This window comes from Lathamus discolor, chromosome 5 (genome assembly GCF_037157495.1).
Source record: "Lathamus discolor isolate bLatDis1 chromosome 5, bLatDis1.hap1, whole genome shotgun sequence".
NCBI classification, from domain to species: Eukaryota; Metazoa; Chordata; class Aves; order Psittaciformes; family Psittacidae; genus Lathamus; species Lathamus discolor.
In genome coordinates, this window is record NC_088888.1 from 121,694,779 (window position 1) to 121,709,880 (window position 15,102).

The 15,102-nt window shown below is 50.5% G+C and overlaps 1 protein-coding gene across 2 annotated transcripts in view; it reads right to left on the bottom strand.

The window, feature by feature from the left end:
• Positions 1-15,102, bottom strand: part of REL (REL proto-oncogene, NF-kB subunit) — a 35,524-nt gene that overhangs the window by 3,317 nt on the left and 17,105 nt on the right. For both annotated transcript variants that reach the window (XM_065682450.1, XM_065682449.1), the window contains 5 exons: positions 6,891-7,031; positions 1,664-1,768; positions 1,202-1,414; positions 641-709; positions 456-530 (listed from right to left, as the gene is read on the bottom strand). In XM_065682450.1, the coding sequence (XP_065538522.1) occupies positions 456-530; positions 641-709; positions 1,202-1,414; positions 1,664-1,768; positions 6,891-7,031 (603 nt within the window). The remainder of the gene's footprint in view (positions 1-455; positions 531-640; positions 710-1,201; positions 1,415-1,663; positions 1,769-6,890; positions 7,032-15,102) is intronic.

The following is a 15,102-nucleotide window of genomic DNA, read 5'->3' on the forward strand; positions in this document are numbered from 1 at the left end:
ACAATTCCTGCCCCAGAGGGTGCTCAGGCATTGGAACAGGCTGCCCAGGGCAGGGCTGCAGGCACCGGCCCTGCAAGTGTGCACACACCGTGGAGATGAGGCCTCAGTGCCATGGGTTAGTGCTGGCATTGGCAGTGCTGGGGTAAGGATTGGACTGGATGAGCTTAAAGGGCTTTTCCAACCCAGTTGATTGAATCTGTGATTCTATGACTGTTTGAAAGGTGGAACACAGAGAAGAATGGGTCATTATCTAAACCAAGGCTGAACTTCAAGATGAAGGTGGTGCAGCCCTCTCCTGTGCAAAGGGGAAGCTGCAGCATGGCTGAGGCTTTGAGAAGCATCTGGAGAAGGGAGTAAGAGACAGGAACTGTCTTGGGAACTTCAGTGCCCCTCTGAAAATGCTCCAGCTTTCCCCACAGCCATCGGACACGATCAATTTCAAAGCAAAACCCTACCTTTCTTAATCATCTTCCCTTCAGGAGGGACACCAGGGAACGGAGCCACTTTGGGCCTCTCTGTCACACTTGATCCTGCGATGGAAGAAAGCACTGAGTCAACACTGAGCATTTGCTTTTACATAAAGTAACTCCACCTCGATGCGAGTTCACTCAACCAAGAAAAACCCCAATATTTTCCTTACCACAGTCCTTTATCAGCTTTTGCAAAGCCAGCGTTGATCTCTGCCTCTTTGCTTTGTTGCCATACGGATCTACAGAGAAAGGGAGGGAAAAGGGTTACGTTTCTCTTTGATAACCTACTAGTGGCACCTAATTGTAGTAAGATCTATTTAAAGATATGTATTTCAGACATGACAGCATTAATGAACCAAGAAACTGCTTCAGGTAAAGGCAAACCCACTCTTGGGATTGCTTTCGCTCAGGGACCTGGATATACTTGTGGGTTCTAAGCCAGGCTGGACAGAGCCTTGGGTGGGATGGTTTAGTGGGAGGTGTCCCTGCCCATGGCAGGGGGGTTGGAACTGGATGATCTTGAGGTCCTTTCCAACCCTAACTATTCTGTGATTCTACAATTCTTGATACTTTCATTGAAAGAGGAAACAAATTGGCTACTCTTACTTCTAAAACCCCAAAATCTACTTTGTAGAAGTAGGACTGTGGTATTTTTACTAATGAAGCTTACAATCAACTCAAGGTTTGCACTGCGAATGGCTTTTCAGGATCTCAGCTAATTGGAGCCATACCCTTCTCATCTGGTAGGTATCTGAAATCCATGGGTTCACTGACTTCCTGGTCTGACGGTCTCCTCAGCTGCATCTTCACCGTGACGGGCTCGGTGATGTCCCTGAGGAACGGCGGCGTTCGGAACACAATCGCCACCTGACGGTGAACGTCAGCTTGGGAGAAGGAACCTTTGGCCTCCCAGTTGTCCAAGACGAATCTGACTTCGATATCATCTGGTCCGTTAGAAACAGAAGGTGCTTGGTAAGGTGAAGAACTGAAAACTTGCACAGGAAAAAAGGGAGAAGGGGAACACAGAAGGGAGTCTGACTCGGAATTCGGATGCAAAGCAAACGACTTTAAAGGCACTGAGGTGCCTCTGAACCTGAAAGCTAAGTTATGAAACCAAACCACCCAACCGAAAGTGTGCTGAAGGGCTTCAGTTCCCCATTTCCCCAGGAAAGGAAGGACCTCGACAGGATTACCCTTCTGAACTTTGTCACACAGCAGAAATATCTCATCTCCTCCTTTTACGCTTCCACAGTTCTTGTTCACCCGGCAAATCCTCAGTTCTGCCGTGTTGGGAGCTCCTGGAAACAAACAGGCAAATTTGATGGTGAAGAATTACAGTAACTTGGTCACTGTTGAAGATGAGGTGCTGGGAGTTCAGGCGTAAGAAGGGAAGGCAGGAACTGGAGAGTGTGACACCCCAAAATCCACATGGAACACATGCTCCATACAGGGAATGCAGAAGCGGGGCTTGATGTTCGGTGACCCCACAGTGCTCAGCCTCTCATCTCTGTGCCACTGGCTCCTAAACTACTCTACAGCAGTCTCAGAATGCTTCCCTGAATGATGTGGTTGTGCTCGGTGCTGCTGCCCTTCAAGCTGGAGCACTCAAAGCAGATCTTAGAGTGACCGATTGCTTGTTACAGTCATGCTTCTCTGGGCTACCAAGTCAAGAAAACCCCCCTCTCTGTGTATCTGGTTGTAGTTTGATTCACAGATGTACTTGGCCATCAAGCCGTCACCCTCTCAAGGTGTTTGAGAACAGGTCTATGAGCCCAATTTTCATGTCTTTACTCAGGGTAGAAAGTTTAACCCCAAAACACTCCAGTTTCTACTCCAGCTTGTGCTGTACATGGACAGCACTCATGATAGCTGAGGATGGAGAGCTGCCCCATGCACAGTCTCTGGTACCATCGTACATCACAAGATATTCACCACCACCAAAGCTTGCACCAAACAGCCCAACTGATATGGACAATATTGTATCCTGGGCTGCATCAAAAGGAGCGTGACCAGCAGGTCGAAGGAGGTGATCCTGCCCCTCTGCTCTGCTCTTGTGAGACCTCACCTGGAGCATTGTGTGCAGTTCTGGTGTCCTCAACATAAAAAGGACATGGAACTGTTGGAACAAGTCCAGAGGAGGCCACGAGGATGATCAGGGGACTGGAGCACCTCCCGTATGAAGACAGGCTGAGGAAGTTGGGGCTGTTCAGCCTGGAGAAGAGAAGGCTGCGTGGAGACCTCATAGCAGCCTTCCAGTATCTGAAGGGGGCCTATAGGGATGCTGGGGAGGGACTCTTCGTCAGGGACTGTAGTGACAGGACAAGGGGTAACGGGTTAAAACTGAAACAGGGGAAGTTTAGATTGGATATAAAGAGGAAATTCTTTCCTGTGAAGGTGGTGAGACACTGGAATGGGTTGCCCAGGGAGGTTGTGAGTGCTCCATCCCTGGCGGTGTTCAAGGCCAGGTTGGATGAAGCCTTGGGTGGGATGGTTTAGTGTGAGGTGTCCATGGCAGGGGGGTTGGAACTGGATGATCTTGAGGTCCTTTCCAACCCTAACTATTCTATGATTCTATTCTATGACAACTCATGTGGGACAGAGATGAGCGCTGCCTGATGGCATCTGGCCCTGTTCAGGAGCAGCAGCAGATTTCCTGCAGGGTGAATATGGACAGGAGATGACTGTAAGAAAGAACAGTCCCCTTGGAGCTTCATGGGCCCCAAGAAGCTTTGTGGACTATGTTACAATTGACTTATGGGGGCACTAATGTCACCATAGATCCAGAAGCAACAAAGAACAAAAGCCAGAATGGAAGAACTCTCTAGGATCTCAAGTTCACCCCCTGTGCCTATATGCTGTGTCGACGCTATGAAGTACATGAGCACACCCCAATCTTAAGACTCTGTTTTCATTTAACATACAAAGTAACTGATGATCATGTTAGCAGTGACATGTGATGAAGGCAAATGCCCCATCCCTGGCGGTGTTCAAGGCCAGGTTGGACAGAGCCTTGGGTGGGATGGTTTAGTGTGAGGTGTCCCTGCCCCTGGCAGGGGGGTTGGAACTGGATGATCTTGAGGTCCTTTCCAACCCAAACCATTCTGTGATTCTGTGATTCTATATCAGTAGTGGTATGTGACCACATCAGTAGTTTCCTACACCCTTTTCTGGCCTCCAATTCCAACAGAACAACGCTACAGTGTGCTGTGATGCTCTCTCTTCTTCTTACATCCAAGACATCAACTCTAAATGTATTTAAAGTGCCTGTGAGGATCTGGCTGGTGCCACCCACCCAATCCTTCTACTGCTACAGGAACCATGAGCTCTCTGTTCCAGGCACAGAGATCAAACACGAAACCAAAGCTCACGGTGTCACCCTCCAAAAAAAACCCAAAACCATCTACTTTAGACACTCAGTTTGAGTCAATTCCTGCCCAGTCTGTCATGGTACCGTAGACCACCACCAACCACGCTTAAAACAGAGCTTCATGGTAACCTCAGCCAGGCCCCAGTTACGCAGTTACTATCTGCAGCTATTGCTAATGCTATCATTAGGAGAAGCGGGTGCTCCAGCCTCATTTACTACATGACACACACCATTTGCTGAATGAATCGGAAACTCTGAAGGGAGGGGAAACAAAACAAGGTCAGAAATAGCGCGGGGTCACATGAGTGACAGTGTCACTGCCTTTTTCATGGGAAGGGTAAATTAAGACTTACAAGGAGAAGCCTAATTTTACCTCTGTTTCACTTCCGTAGGCTTGAATGGCACCCGATGGCCTTTTAACAGGTTTTGGGGAAGCCTTCCTAGGCTGGAGGTCGTTGTTTTGTGTTTAGACAAAGAATCCAGAAGGGAAGATAAAGGAAAGAGATGCGAATGCCAGTAGAAGTGGATGCGCCATCCTCTGCTGTCAGCCCTGGTGCTGGGAGTTCAGCACCGGCCTCAAAGGGAGATGTTCCCCATGGGCTCTGTTGCTTCCCATGCCCTGAGCACACCCTCACCTCACCGTCGCCTCAACTCCCACCCAGTTCCTGCTCCTTGCCCCCCAAAACCAAGTCCCTGGTAGCAAATCCCTATAAAATGAGTTTCTCACCAGAAATCACATCACTTTGGCAAGGGCACAGCGATGTGTTCTCCATAACCCTTCCTTCGAAACAATCAACTGCTTCATCTGACCGCCCAAGAGATTTCCGTGTCGTAAAAGACACAACTTGGGAAGTTTCTGTTCAAACCCGTTAATACCATCAGCAACTGAAACCAAGCTGCCTGGAATTATACATGTGCTGCCTCTGCTAATGTGGTTGCCTCTCTGCATTATTCTTGTCTATCTCTGCTATCCAAAGCAGGCTGAGACCCCAAAGCATTAGAAAGTAAAGAGAACACTAAAGTGTGCGAGCTGGTTTCCAGACAAGCTCTGAACACCTTTTTGCTCCCAATGTGAACAGATCAGCAGAAGCTCGAGATTTAACCACCTCGGACTTGCAAGCCCCTCGTGCCGTCGTTGTGTCTGTTATCTACAGCCATAACCAGACCGTACCCAGCTCCGTACAACAGAGCAGGCTTAAAAGGGAGCATTTGTAAAAGCAATTCAGATCTGAAACTGCTCCAGGCACGAGCAGCACGATTTGTATGAGCTGTGGTTGCAGTTATGCAGCTTTATGTACACCGCTGCTACGTTTCATAGAGGACTTTACATACATGAGCGGTATCAGAGGCTGCCCACACACACCCACACTGAAAAGCCAAGCTTCCCCACCACGCAGCAACCCGTCACTGCAGCAGCTCAGCAAGCACTGACGTCAAGCAGTGTTGACGAGTAATCATGATCTGGCACATTTCTAAATGGCAGCTGAGACCGAGCTGCAAATCTTGGGCATCAGTTTTATCTCAACCCCAATCAGTCCTACAAAGGCTCTCACTAACACAGTGCACAGGGTTCCAGCTTCCAGAAGAGACTGAAATCCACCTGAGTTCCTACTCCTGTTTTCACAAGGGCCCGTAGGGACAGGACAAGGGGGAATGGCTTTAACCTGACAGAGGGGAGACTGAGATTAGACACTAAGAAGTTCTTCACTATGAGAGAGGTGGCACAGGGTGCCCAGAGAAGCTGTGGCTGCCCCATCCCGGGCAGTGCTCAAGGCCAGGTTGGACACAGGGGCTTGGAGCAAGCTGCTCCAGTGGAAGGGGTCCCTGCCCGTGGCAGGGGTTGGAGCTGGATGAGCTTTAAGGTCCTTTCCAACACAAATCAGTCTGGGATTTAACTCTTCAGGGACTGTAGTGACAGGACAAGGGGTAACAGGATCAAACTTAAACAGGGGAAGTTTAGATTGGATATAAGGAGGAAATTCTTTCCTGATAGGGTGGTGAGGCACTGGAATGGGTTGCCCAGGGAGGTTGTGAGTGCTCCATCCCTGGCAGTGTTCAAGGCCAGGTTGGATGAAGCCTTGTGTGGGATGGTTTAGTGTGAGGTGTCCCTGCCCATGGCAGGGGGGTTGGAACTGGATGATCTTGAGGTCCTTTCCAACCCAAACCATTCTATGATTCTATGATTATCATAGCAGATATGCCCACATCAGCACAATTCTAACAGTAACTTGATGAAATGCAGAAATCCATTTATTCAGCAGCTTCTGCTGCATTAATGACCTGAAGTGTTTAGCATGGAAATACTTTTGCTGCAGAAACAGAAACCACACCAGGAAGTCTGAGGATTAAAAGCTTCTCTGCTCTTCTGCTCCAGGACAGAAGTCCAGCACACGCTGAGGGCTAAAACCCTTGACTGCAGTGACCTGCTGCTTCTGAGGCAGTATTTGGACTAACGCAGTCCTGGGGTAATGGTTGGACTTGATGATCATAAGGCTCTTTTCCAGCCTTGTTGATTCCATGGTTCTATATGCAAGTCCAGCTTTGTGGAATGTAAAACTGTGCCAAGAAGGGGTGTTTCACATACTTCTGCACCCTCCCAGGGCATGATCAAACACTCCCCTGTTCCCTGCTCTACACTGAAATAGCAACAAAAGGGCTATATAAAAGCTTTAAGACAGTTTCCCACTGGGATAAATCTCTCGAGTCCTGTTCCAGAGCCCTCAGAGGACAAAGACAAGACTCCTCATGGGTACAAACAGGGTTTAGAGGACATCCTGTGACAGCAGATCAGTCTTACGGCAGCCACCACCTCACTACCACCCATTTTCAACAGACAATTCTTCCTCTTCACCCTCAGATCATCTTTTGAGCACATGCTCACTGACCTGCCATGTGTTAGACACCAGGCATCCAGCAGTGCCAAGCCACAGAAGTGACCAGGAGGACTGGCACCACGGACCTCAGAAACTGGGCTGGCATTTTCCACCCCAAGTGAAAGAGAACAACAAAAAGGAGGGGGAGATAAACCCAGGTACGGCTGGGTTGGTACTTACTGTTGTCATAGATGGGGTTGGAAATCAAAGGGGGAAGAGCTAAGGTGTAGTTGCCGTGTTCGTCGGGGAGGAAAGCTTGGAAGCAGAGGCGGACCACGTTGAGGTCGTACTCATCAATGTTGTGGAGCTGTTCTTCAGGCACTGAGCAGCAGGAGGAGAGACAAGGCTGAGGATTAGACACCAAACCCCGCAGTGATTCGTTAACAAACCCCCGTCAAAGAGATGGTGTTGCCAAGGCAGGCAAAAGGTGCCCACAGTCCCTGCTAGCTCTACAGGGGCTGCAGCAATAAACTCCTATACAACAGAACCAGAAGCCTTTAAGACTTCATCAATCGAGGCTGAACTGCCCTAGTTCTCCAGCTCTTTCTTGCCTATGGTTTCCTCACCTTGCCTGCCAGACCAGTTTCATGTATCCATAGTTTGAAAGGCATTCCCTGGACATGTTTCTCTCCTGTTTGTGCATGATAAAATTGACCAAATGAATGCTGCTCCCAGAGAGAAATATTTCACCATGAAGAAGCCCTAGGACATAGGTGAAAATTTACCACAGCAGAGCAAATAATATCATTGCTTTCCTCTAGAAATTGAGATGGAATAATAACCAGAAAGACAGCTCTTGGGGCAAGAACGAAGCCGAAACAACACAAACCATCTCCCCGAACCATCAACATCTGTGTCGCTTCTGTGCCTTTGAGAAGAGCGATCAGTGCCATCGTTATGGTGCCATTCGCTAATACAACAAGCAAACCCTTGCTGGGAAGGATCCATTCCCTTACATATACTGTGTAAACCACAGTAATGCATAACCCAAGCTCAGCACTTGAGTTTTGTTCTCCCTTTCGCTTCTTTTAGTCTCAAGACATTGGACCTGGCGTGTTATATCGAGCATTTCATGTACCCCTGGCTCCGTTCTGGGAAAAGCATCCTCTTGGAACACGATGCTTTCCTTAAGGTCTGACATTAAACTATGACGTTGATATTCAGTGCTGGCAAGATGAGAAACGGATTTCATTTCATTTAAGTGGAAGCACTGATAATTAAAACCATTTCAAGCATCTCTCCCAGTTCGAGCACAGTGAGATGCTCCTTGCAATTACCTAAAGCGAACGTGTGCCAAGTCACCAGATGACAACCGCTCGAGTTCGCTCCTCCCCTGCCCTTTCAGAGACCTCTTACAAGAAGAGAAGATTAAATGCGCCTGTGATAAGAAGTGTGGGGATGCCACTGTACTGATTAGATTGTTCTGCTCTGACCTTTAGCGTTTATCACAGGCTTGGTCTCCACCCTGCCACGAGTGGGATTCCACAGTGCCCACTTGAAGGATTTCTTCCTTTTACCTTTTGAAGTGTGAAACATTAAGGGCACTGAGCCCAGAACACTTTCCACTGGCATTTTCAGCTCTGAATAGCTCAGGTTCTCCCAGTCTCTACTGCAAGAAGAAATCAAGTCACCTTTCGCTTAATAAAAGAGGATCGTCAGGAAACAGGTTTGGAACAGACACGTGGCAGCCTCAGCAGCACAACCACCTCTTGATCCAGCCCGACTTAGAGAGTGAAGGCAGACAAATGTGGTCCCTGGGCCATGCCTTGCGGAAGGGCTGGTCAGGATCTAAACACTGCTTTGCCCCCAGCAGCTTGGCTGGGTCTAATCCATATCAGAGCCCCATCCCTGGCAGTGCTCAAGGCCAGGTTGGACACAGGGGCTTGGAGCAAGCTGCTCCAGTGGAAGGGGTCCCTGCCCGTGGCAGGGGCTGGAGCTGGATGAGCTTTAAGGTCCCTTCCAACCCAAACCAGTCTGGGACAATCATGGCAGGCAACTGGTTCTCATGGACACTCTGGCTTCCGTTCCCATGTTGTATTAGCCACCGGCAACCACACGGACCCAGCCAGAGTGCCCAAGCAGTGGTCAAACATCAAACCTCTTCAAAATGAAATGGAGCACAGAGATTCAATACCTTTGTCTAGGTCAGCTCCCTGCGGACAGAAGCCGAGCACAAAATCTGCATCTGGCTTTGCATTCTGAATCAAAAGTGGTTGCACAACCAAGCGTCTCATGTTAAAGCAGCACAAATAACAGCAGACCTAGAGCTTAAAGAGAACGCTGTAACTGCAAAAAATACACCAGACATGGAGAAAATCAGTGATGCTTCTGTTCAAATCACATCACAACCTATGCTTTCCTATCCGATTGCAATTCCCAATCAATCTGTTTAACCATCTGATACAGAAGAGTTGTGGACACCACAGCCACTGCTTTATAAATCCTGTTGCCAGAATCCTGGCAGGACATCGTGATCCACAGGATCACTGTGCACAGCTTGCTGTGTTACAGCAAAACCACTGCTCCTGCTTTGCATGCTTACACATGATCTTCAGCTATAAAAATCAGTAGTTTGAAAGAGGAAGCGTTCAGTGAAGAGTGATTCCTCTTGGGCTATTTTTAACCAGATGAGAAGAGCACAACAGGGCAGAAAAGGAGAACAAGACAGTTGCAACTCCACCGTGTGACGACAGCCTTAAAAGAACAGGCTGGATTCCATGCTCGCACGAAGCTTTCATCAATGCTAAAACACGGGACGATCATCCAAGCAAAACACAACGTTGTTATTTTTAACAGACATCTAATCCTGCTCCCTCTGAAGTCGGTTTGAGAGCAGCCACTCACTTGAACGGCTGCTGCCTTACACCTTCAGGTTATTAAAAGCAAACAAAACCGGGGCAGACAAACACCCTGAGTAATGCCTGGAGTATGGCCGGATGGAGGATGCTCGTGGCATTCAGGGCTATTTCACCAACTTCTGCACAGGAGCACAGCAGACAGGGTTAAACCTGACTAACCTGAACTTATTAAAGTTAAGAAACACTGTCGAGGAGGTTGGGAACAGTAAGTACTGGAGGAGGAGAAGAGTCACCACCACTCCATCGCCCTGTGCAAGCCCCACTCAACCAGCTCTACTGAAACCAGTGACGTGCCACACGTGAAGCGAGCAGCAGATATGGTAAGAGACGGGCTCAAACGCAGCGTTATGAACAAAAGGAAGAAGTGCCCTGGCTTTGGCAAGGGTTCAGCTTCCTCTTCTGAGTGCTTCTCGCTGTGTGGTACCACACCTTACTGGCTTCATCTGAATCCAACCGAAAGAGCTGGAATCCAGCCAACGAGCTGGGTCTCTGCTCCTGGGATGGCCCCGGCTAATAAAGAACGAGCCTCAACCTGGCAGAAATGCCTTTTCCATTGGTCTCTATGCAAACAGGAGGATATGAAGGGATGTTTCCAAGCACACCTCTTACAAGGGGATGGAGAGCTTTCAAAAGTAACACCCAGCAACTCAGACATGGAGAAATTAAAGTGGTATTTTCAAAGAATTTAAATTCTAATGTAAATATGTGGCATGAGGCCAAAGAACAGCCACAGAAATAGCACCAACACAATGGGAACAGAAAACCAGCCCCGCTCACCAAGGTTCTCGGAACAGGATTTCAAAAGCAATAGCTGGAGTTACAGTCAAACTTGGACAGTACCAGCTGGTCTGCACCTCAAAGGGGCTACAACAGCTGGTAAATCCTGTCTTTATCAATCTGTGTACAACTGCTGAAACAAACACTGATTGCCCACCTTAAAGAAATGATTACCTTTGAAATTATTCCCTAATCCATTGGAATAATTCTCTAATCCATTAGAATAGAATGGTTAGGGTTGGAAAGGACCTCAAGATCATCCAGTTCCAACCCCCCTGCCATGGGCAGGGACACCTCACACTAAACCATTCCACACAAGGCTTCATCCAACCTGGCCTTGAACACTGCCAGGGATGGAGCACTCACAACCTCCCTGGGCAACCCATTCCAGTGCCTCACCACCCTCACAGGAAAGAATTTCTTCCTTATATCCAATCTAAACTTCCCCTGTTTGAACCCGTTACCCCTTGTCCTGTCACTACAGTCCCTGATGAAGAGTCCCTCCCCAGCATCCCTATAGGCCCCCTTCAGGTACTGGAAGGCTGCTCTGAGGTCCCCACGCAGCCTTCTCTTCTCCAGGCTGAACAGCCCCAACTTCCTCAGCCTGTCTTCATACGGGAGGTGCTCCAGCCCCTGAGCATCCTCGTGGCCTCCTCTGGACTTGTTCCAGCAGTTCCATGTCCTCTTTATGTTGAGGACACCAGAACTGCACACAATGCTCCAGGTGAGGTCTCACAAGAGCAGAGCAGAGGGGCAGGATCACCTCCTTCGCCCTGCTGGTCACGCTCCTTTTGATGCAGCCCAGGATACGGTTGGTTTCTGGGCTGCGAGCGCACACCGCTAACATGGGAAGAGACTGACACAGTCCCTGTGCAAGCAGGAGAAACCACCCAACCAGGTACAATCCCGAACCGCTTCCAACGCGAGCAGCTCACACCGGCTTCAGGCTCGGGTTGTCCCCATCGCAGAGATTTCAGTCACTAAGGTCCAGAGATGCCCCACGATGATCTTCACCATCCAGAAAGGCCAACGAGACACCATTCATCTGGTGATGCTACCAGGGGATGAAGTGTTTACTCGTGAGGTGGTGCTACAGGGAAAGTGAAAGTTTACGGCGAACGCCAAAGAGAGGTGCTGAAGCGTTTGGGGTTTTTGGCTGATAACACCATACCTGATCAAACAGCAGATTCCTCGCCCTCCGCCCAGCTTCTACAGAATGAGGTCAGAGACCTCTGCAGTGGGTGGTGCTGGAGGCACTGCAGCATCTAAACTTAACCTGCATGGAAACTTCCAGCACAAGCGACGGGCTGTGACACACACGCACAGAGGGCTCTGCTGTGAACTCCGTCTGCCCTGCGCAGGGACATCCTGTGACCTTCCCTTCTCAGCGAGGGGACACACCAGAATGACCTCCCACAGACGACAACACTGCTTCACCAAGGAAACCTCTGAGGAACACAGACCATTAATAACCACCGTGAGCTCTGCTCTGCCTTTGCTCTTACGCACACGATGGTTTTTAATTTAGGGGTACGCTGGGAGCTGGGTTTCATCTGAGGGATGACACAGACGTGGCTTGCCTCAAGCGTCTTGCTCCTGGAGTACAAAGAGACCCCCTCAGCCCTGATACCAACTGATCACAGAATGGTTTAGGGTGGAAGCGACCGCATCCAGCTCCAGCCCCTGCCATGGGCAGGGACCCCTTCCACTGGAGCAGCTTGCTCCAAGCCCCTGTGTCCAACCTGGCCTTGAGCACTGCCAGGGATGGGGCAGCCACAGCTTCTCTGGGCACCCTGTGCCAGCGCCTCAGCACCCTCACAGGGAAGAGCTTCTGCCTCAGAGCTCAGCTCAGTCTCCCCTCGGGCAGGTTCAAGCCATTCCCCTTGGCCTGTCCCTGCAGGCCCTGGTCCAAAGCCCCTCTCCAGGTTCCCTGCAGCCCCTTTAGGCACTGGAGCTGCTCTCAGGTCTCCCCTTCAGGAGCCTTCTCTTCTCCAGGCTGCCCCAGCCCAGCTCTCAGCCTGGCTCCAGAGCAGAGCTGCTCCAGCCCTCGCAGCATTCTCACAGTCTCCCATGGACCCACAACAACAGCTCCAGCTCAGTTGAACTCAGTCTATACCAGAGGTTTTGCAGAAGAGACCAGCTCTGCCCAACCTTCCATTTCCAGCGCTACTCTTACGCTGGGCACAGCTCTCATGTGGTGAACCCGACCGAGGCACTGGCCGGGCTCTGACCCAACTTGCCAGCACAAAAGAGGAAAGGGGCCTATAGGGATGCTGGGAGGGACTCTTCATCAGGGACTGTAGTGACAGGACAAGGGGTAACGGGTTCAAACTGAAACAGGGGAAGTTTAGATTGGATCTAAGGAGGAAATTCTTTCCTGTTAGGGTGGTGAGACACTGGAATGGGTTGCCCAGGGAGGTTGTGAGTGCTCCATCCCTGGCAGTGCTCAAGGCCAGGTTGGATGAAGCCTTGGGTGAGATGGTTTAGTGTGAGGTGTCCCTGCCCATGGCAGGGGGGTTGGAACTGGATGATTTTGAGGTCCTTTCCAACCCTAACTATTCCGTGACTCTGTGATTCTATGATTCTATAAAAACCTTGTGTTTTCGGTCGGTCGGTTCCCAGGATCGCCAGTCTTGGCACAAAGACAGCAGTGGAAGCAGAGAGAGGCAGTGGAAGGAAGGACTGACACCCTCTTGCACTGGTGGTGCTGATCCGTGCCAGGTTCAACCAGTCAGGTCCCTCTTGGTGCTTGGGAGGCACATTTTGGGTGCAGTTTACTCCCCCCAGACTATGTCCATCCACACTGGAGCCCAAGTATTTGACTGGTGTCCCCTGCAGATGAACCCTATACAGCAGAAAAGGACCTCACCAGCCAGGTAACGCTACACGTGCTGCTTCTAAGTGAATTACCATCATGAAGGTACAAAGGAAAGAGCAGATGTCCTGGTGTGCTGTTTGGCCATCGCTATCAGAAGCGGAATATGGTGCCCTCTTTGAACCCGGGCTTTAGCAACCGGACACATCCAGCTGCTCAGCCACACAACCAGAGGCACAAGCCCCATCTACCAGCACTTGCTGAGAGGTAGAAGCTGGGAACAAGGGGAGGGAAGGGCCCTGGCAGCGCTCTGCTTCTCCTGATACACCCATGCCGGGTTTATGCCTCGCAATTAATTGTGCAGGAAAGAGAAACCTTACCCGTACCCATAAACACAACGTGTGTCAGCAGCGCTCAGAGGCTGAAATAAAGCAAAAGCTTTGTTATTGGTGCAAATGACTGAAATCCAGACGCTAACCTACGGTCACCAAATACCTGACCTGCTCTGACACATTCCCTTGTTTTACAGAAGAAACGCGTGGAAAGTGGAGGGCCCGGGCTCATGCAAAGGCCAAGAACTGGGAATACCAATGACCACTTGCAAACCTCAGCCCTTGTTCTGCCTAGACAATGTTTTTGTGAATCGGGGCTCTTTTCCTGCTTGGAATTCAACCTGGAAAAGGTAAAACTGGGACAGATCTAAGCAAATATAGACATCAGCCTCCAGAGATCCGTACCACATCGCTCCTGTTCACAGTCAAAACACCACAAGTCAGCGTTTTTCGTGTCTCTGTTTGGTAGTTCTCATTCTTAAACGATTTGAAAAGGGGCCGTCCTTTAGCTTACTGCACACCTTGCAGCACAAACAGCAGGAAGCATTTGCACGAGGAACGAGAGAACAAAGGGCTCTTCCAAAGGCAGAGTCACGTTAGGATCAGGACATTCAGCTTTCCGAGCGGATTTGTTCCGTGCCTCTTCAAAAGCAACTCACTCTTCCCAGGATTTTCAGCTTGGGAATTGAGGTGGGAGGTTAGAAATTGGTTTAATTTAAGGACAGAAGTTCAAGGTTTCTCATAACATCTCTACAGCTGCCTGACAGGAGGATGGAGCCAGGCTCTGCTCCCAAGGAGCAAGGGGTGGGACAAGAGGAACCGGCCTCAAGCTGCACCAGGGCAGGTTTAGATGGAGCTGAGGAACAATTCCTGCCCCAGAGGGTGCTCAGGCATTGGAACAGGCTGCCCAGGGCAGGGCTGCAGGCACTGGCCCTGGTGCAGACGAGGCCGCAGTGCCATGGGTTAGCGGTGGCCTTGGCAGCGCTGGGGTAACGGTTGGACTGGATGACCTTAAAGGTCTCTCCCAACCCAGCTGATTCCATGATCTGAGCCATTCCCTACGGAACGCGTGGCGCCGGTGAACGTGTCCGACGCGGGTGACCGGTGTCAGAGCACAGCGGGTGCTTCAGGAGCAAGGGAAGCTGCTGCTGCTGCGGTGAGCGCAGGAAGCGAGCGTGGGGCTGAGCGCGGCGGAGGCGGCGCTGGCGGGGTTGTGGAGACGGTGACGAGCACGAAGCCCCCGCGGGGCAGCTGCCGGCGGGCGGAAAGGGGAAGCGGCGAAGGAAGGGCTGCGGAGGCAGCTGGAAACGGAGCGCGGTGCTCGTCAGCAGCGGCGCAGACACCGGCATGGGCACCGAGCCGCAGGGAAAGCCGATCTCCTACAACGGGTTGGGTTGGAAGGGACCTTAAAGCTCATCCAGTTCCAAGCCCTTGCCATGGGCAGGGTTATTTACCCCCTCTTGATCCAACGCCTGAAATCTGGCAGTTATTCCGGGTTTCTCCAACTCTCGGGAGCCACCCGTTTCCCTAGGAAAAGGCTGGTCCTCTGTCACTGCTAAATACAGTTTGCCCCCTAAATTTAAAGGACACGTTCAGGGCTTTTCCTCATT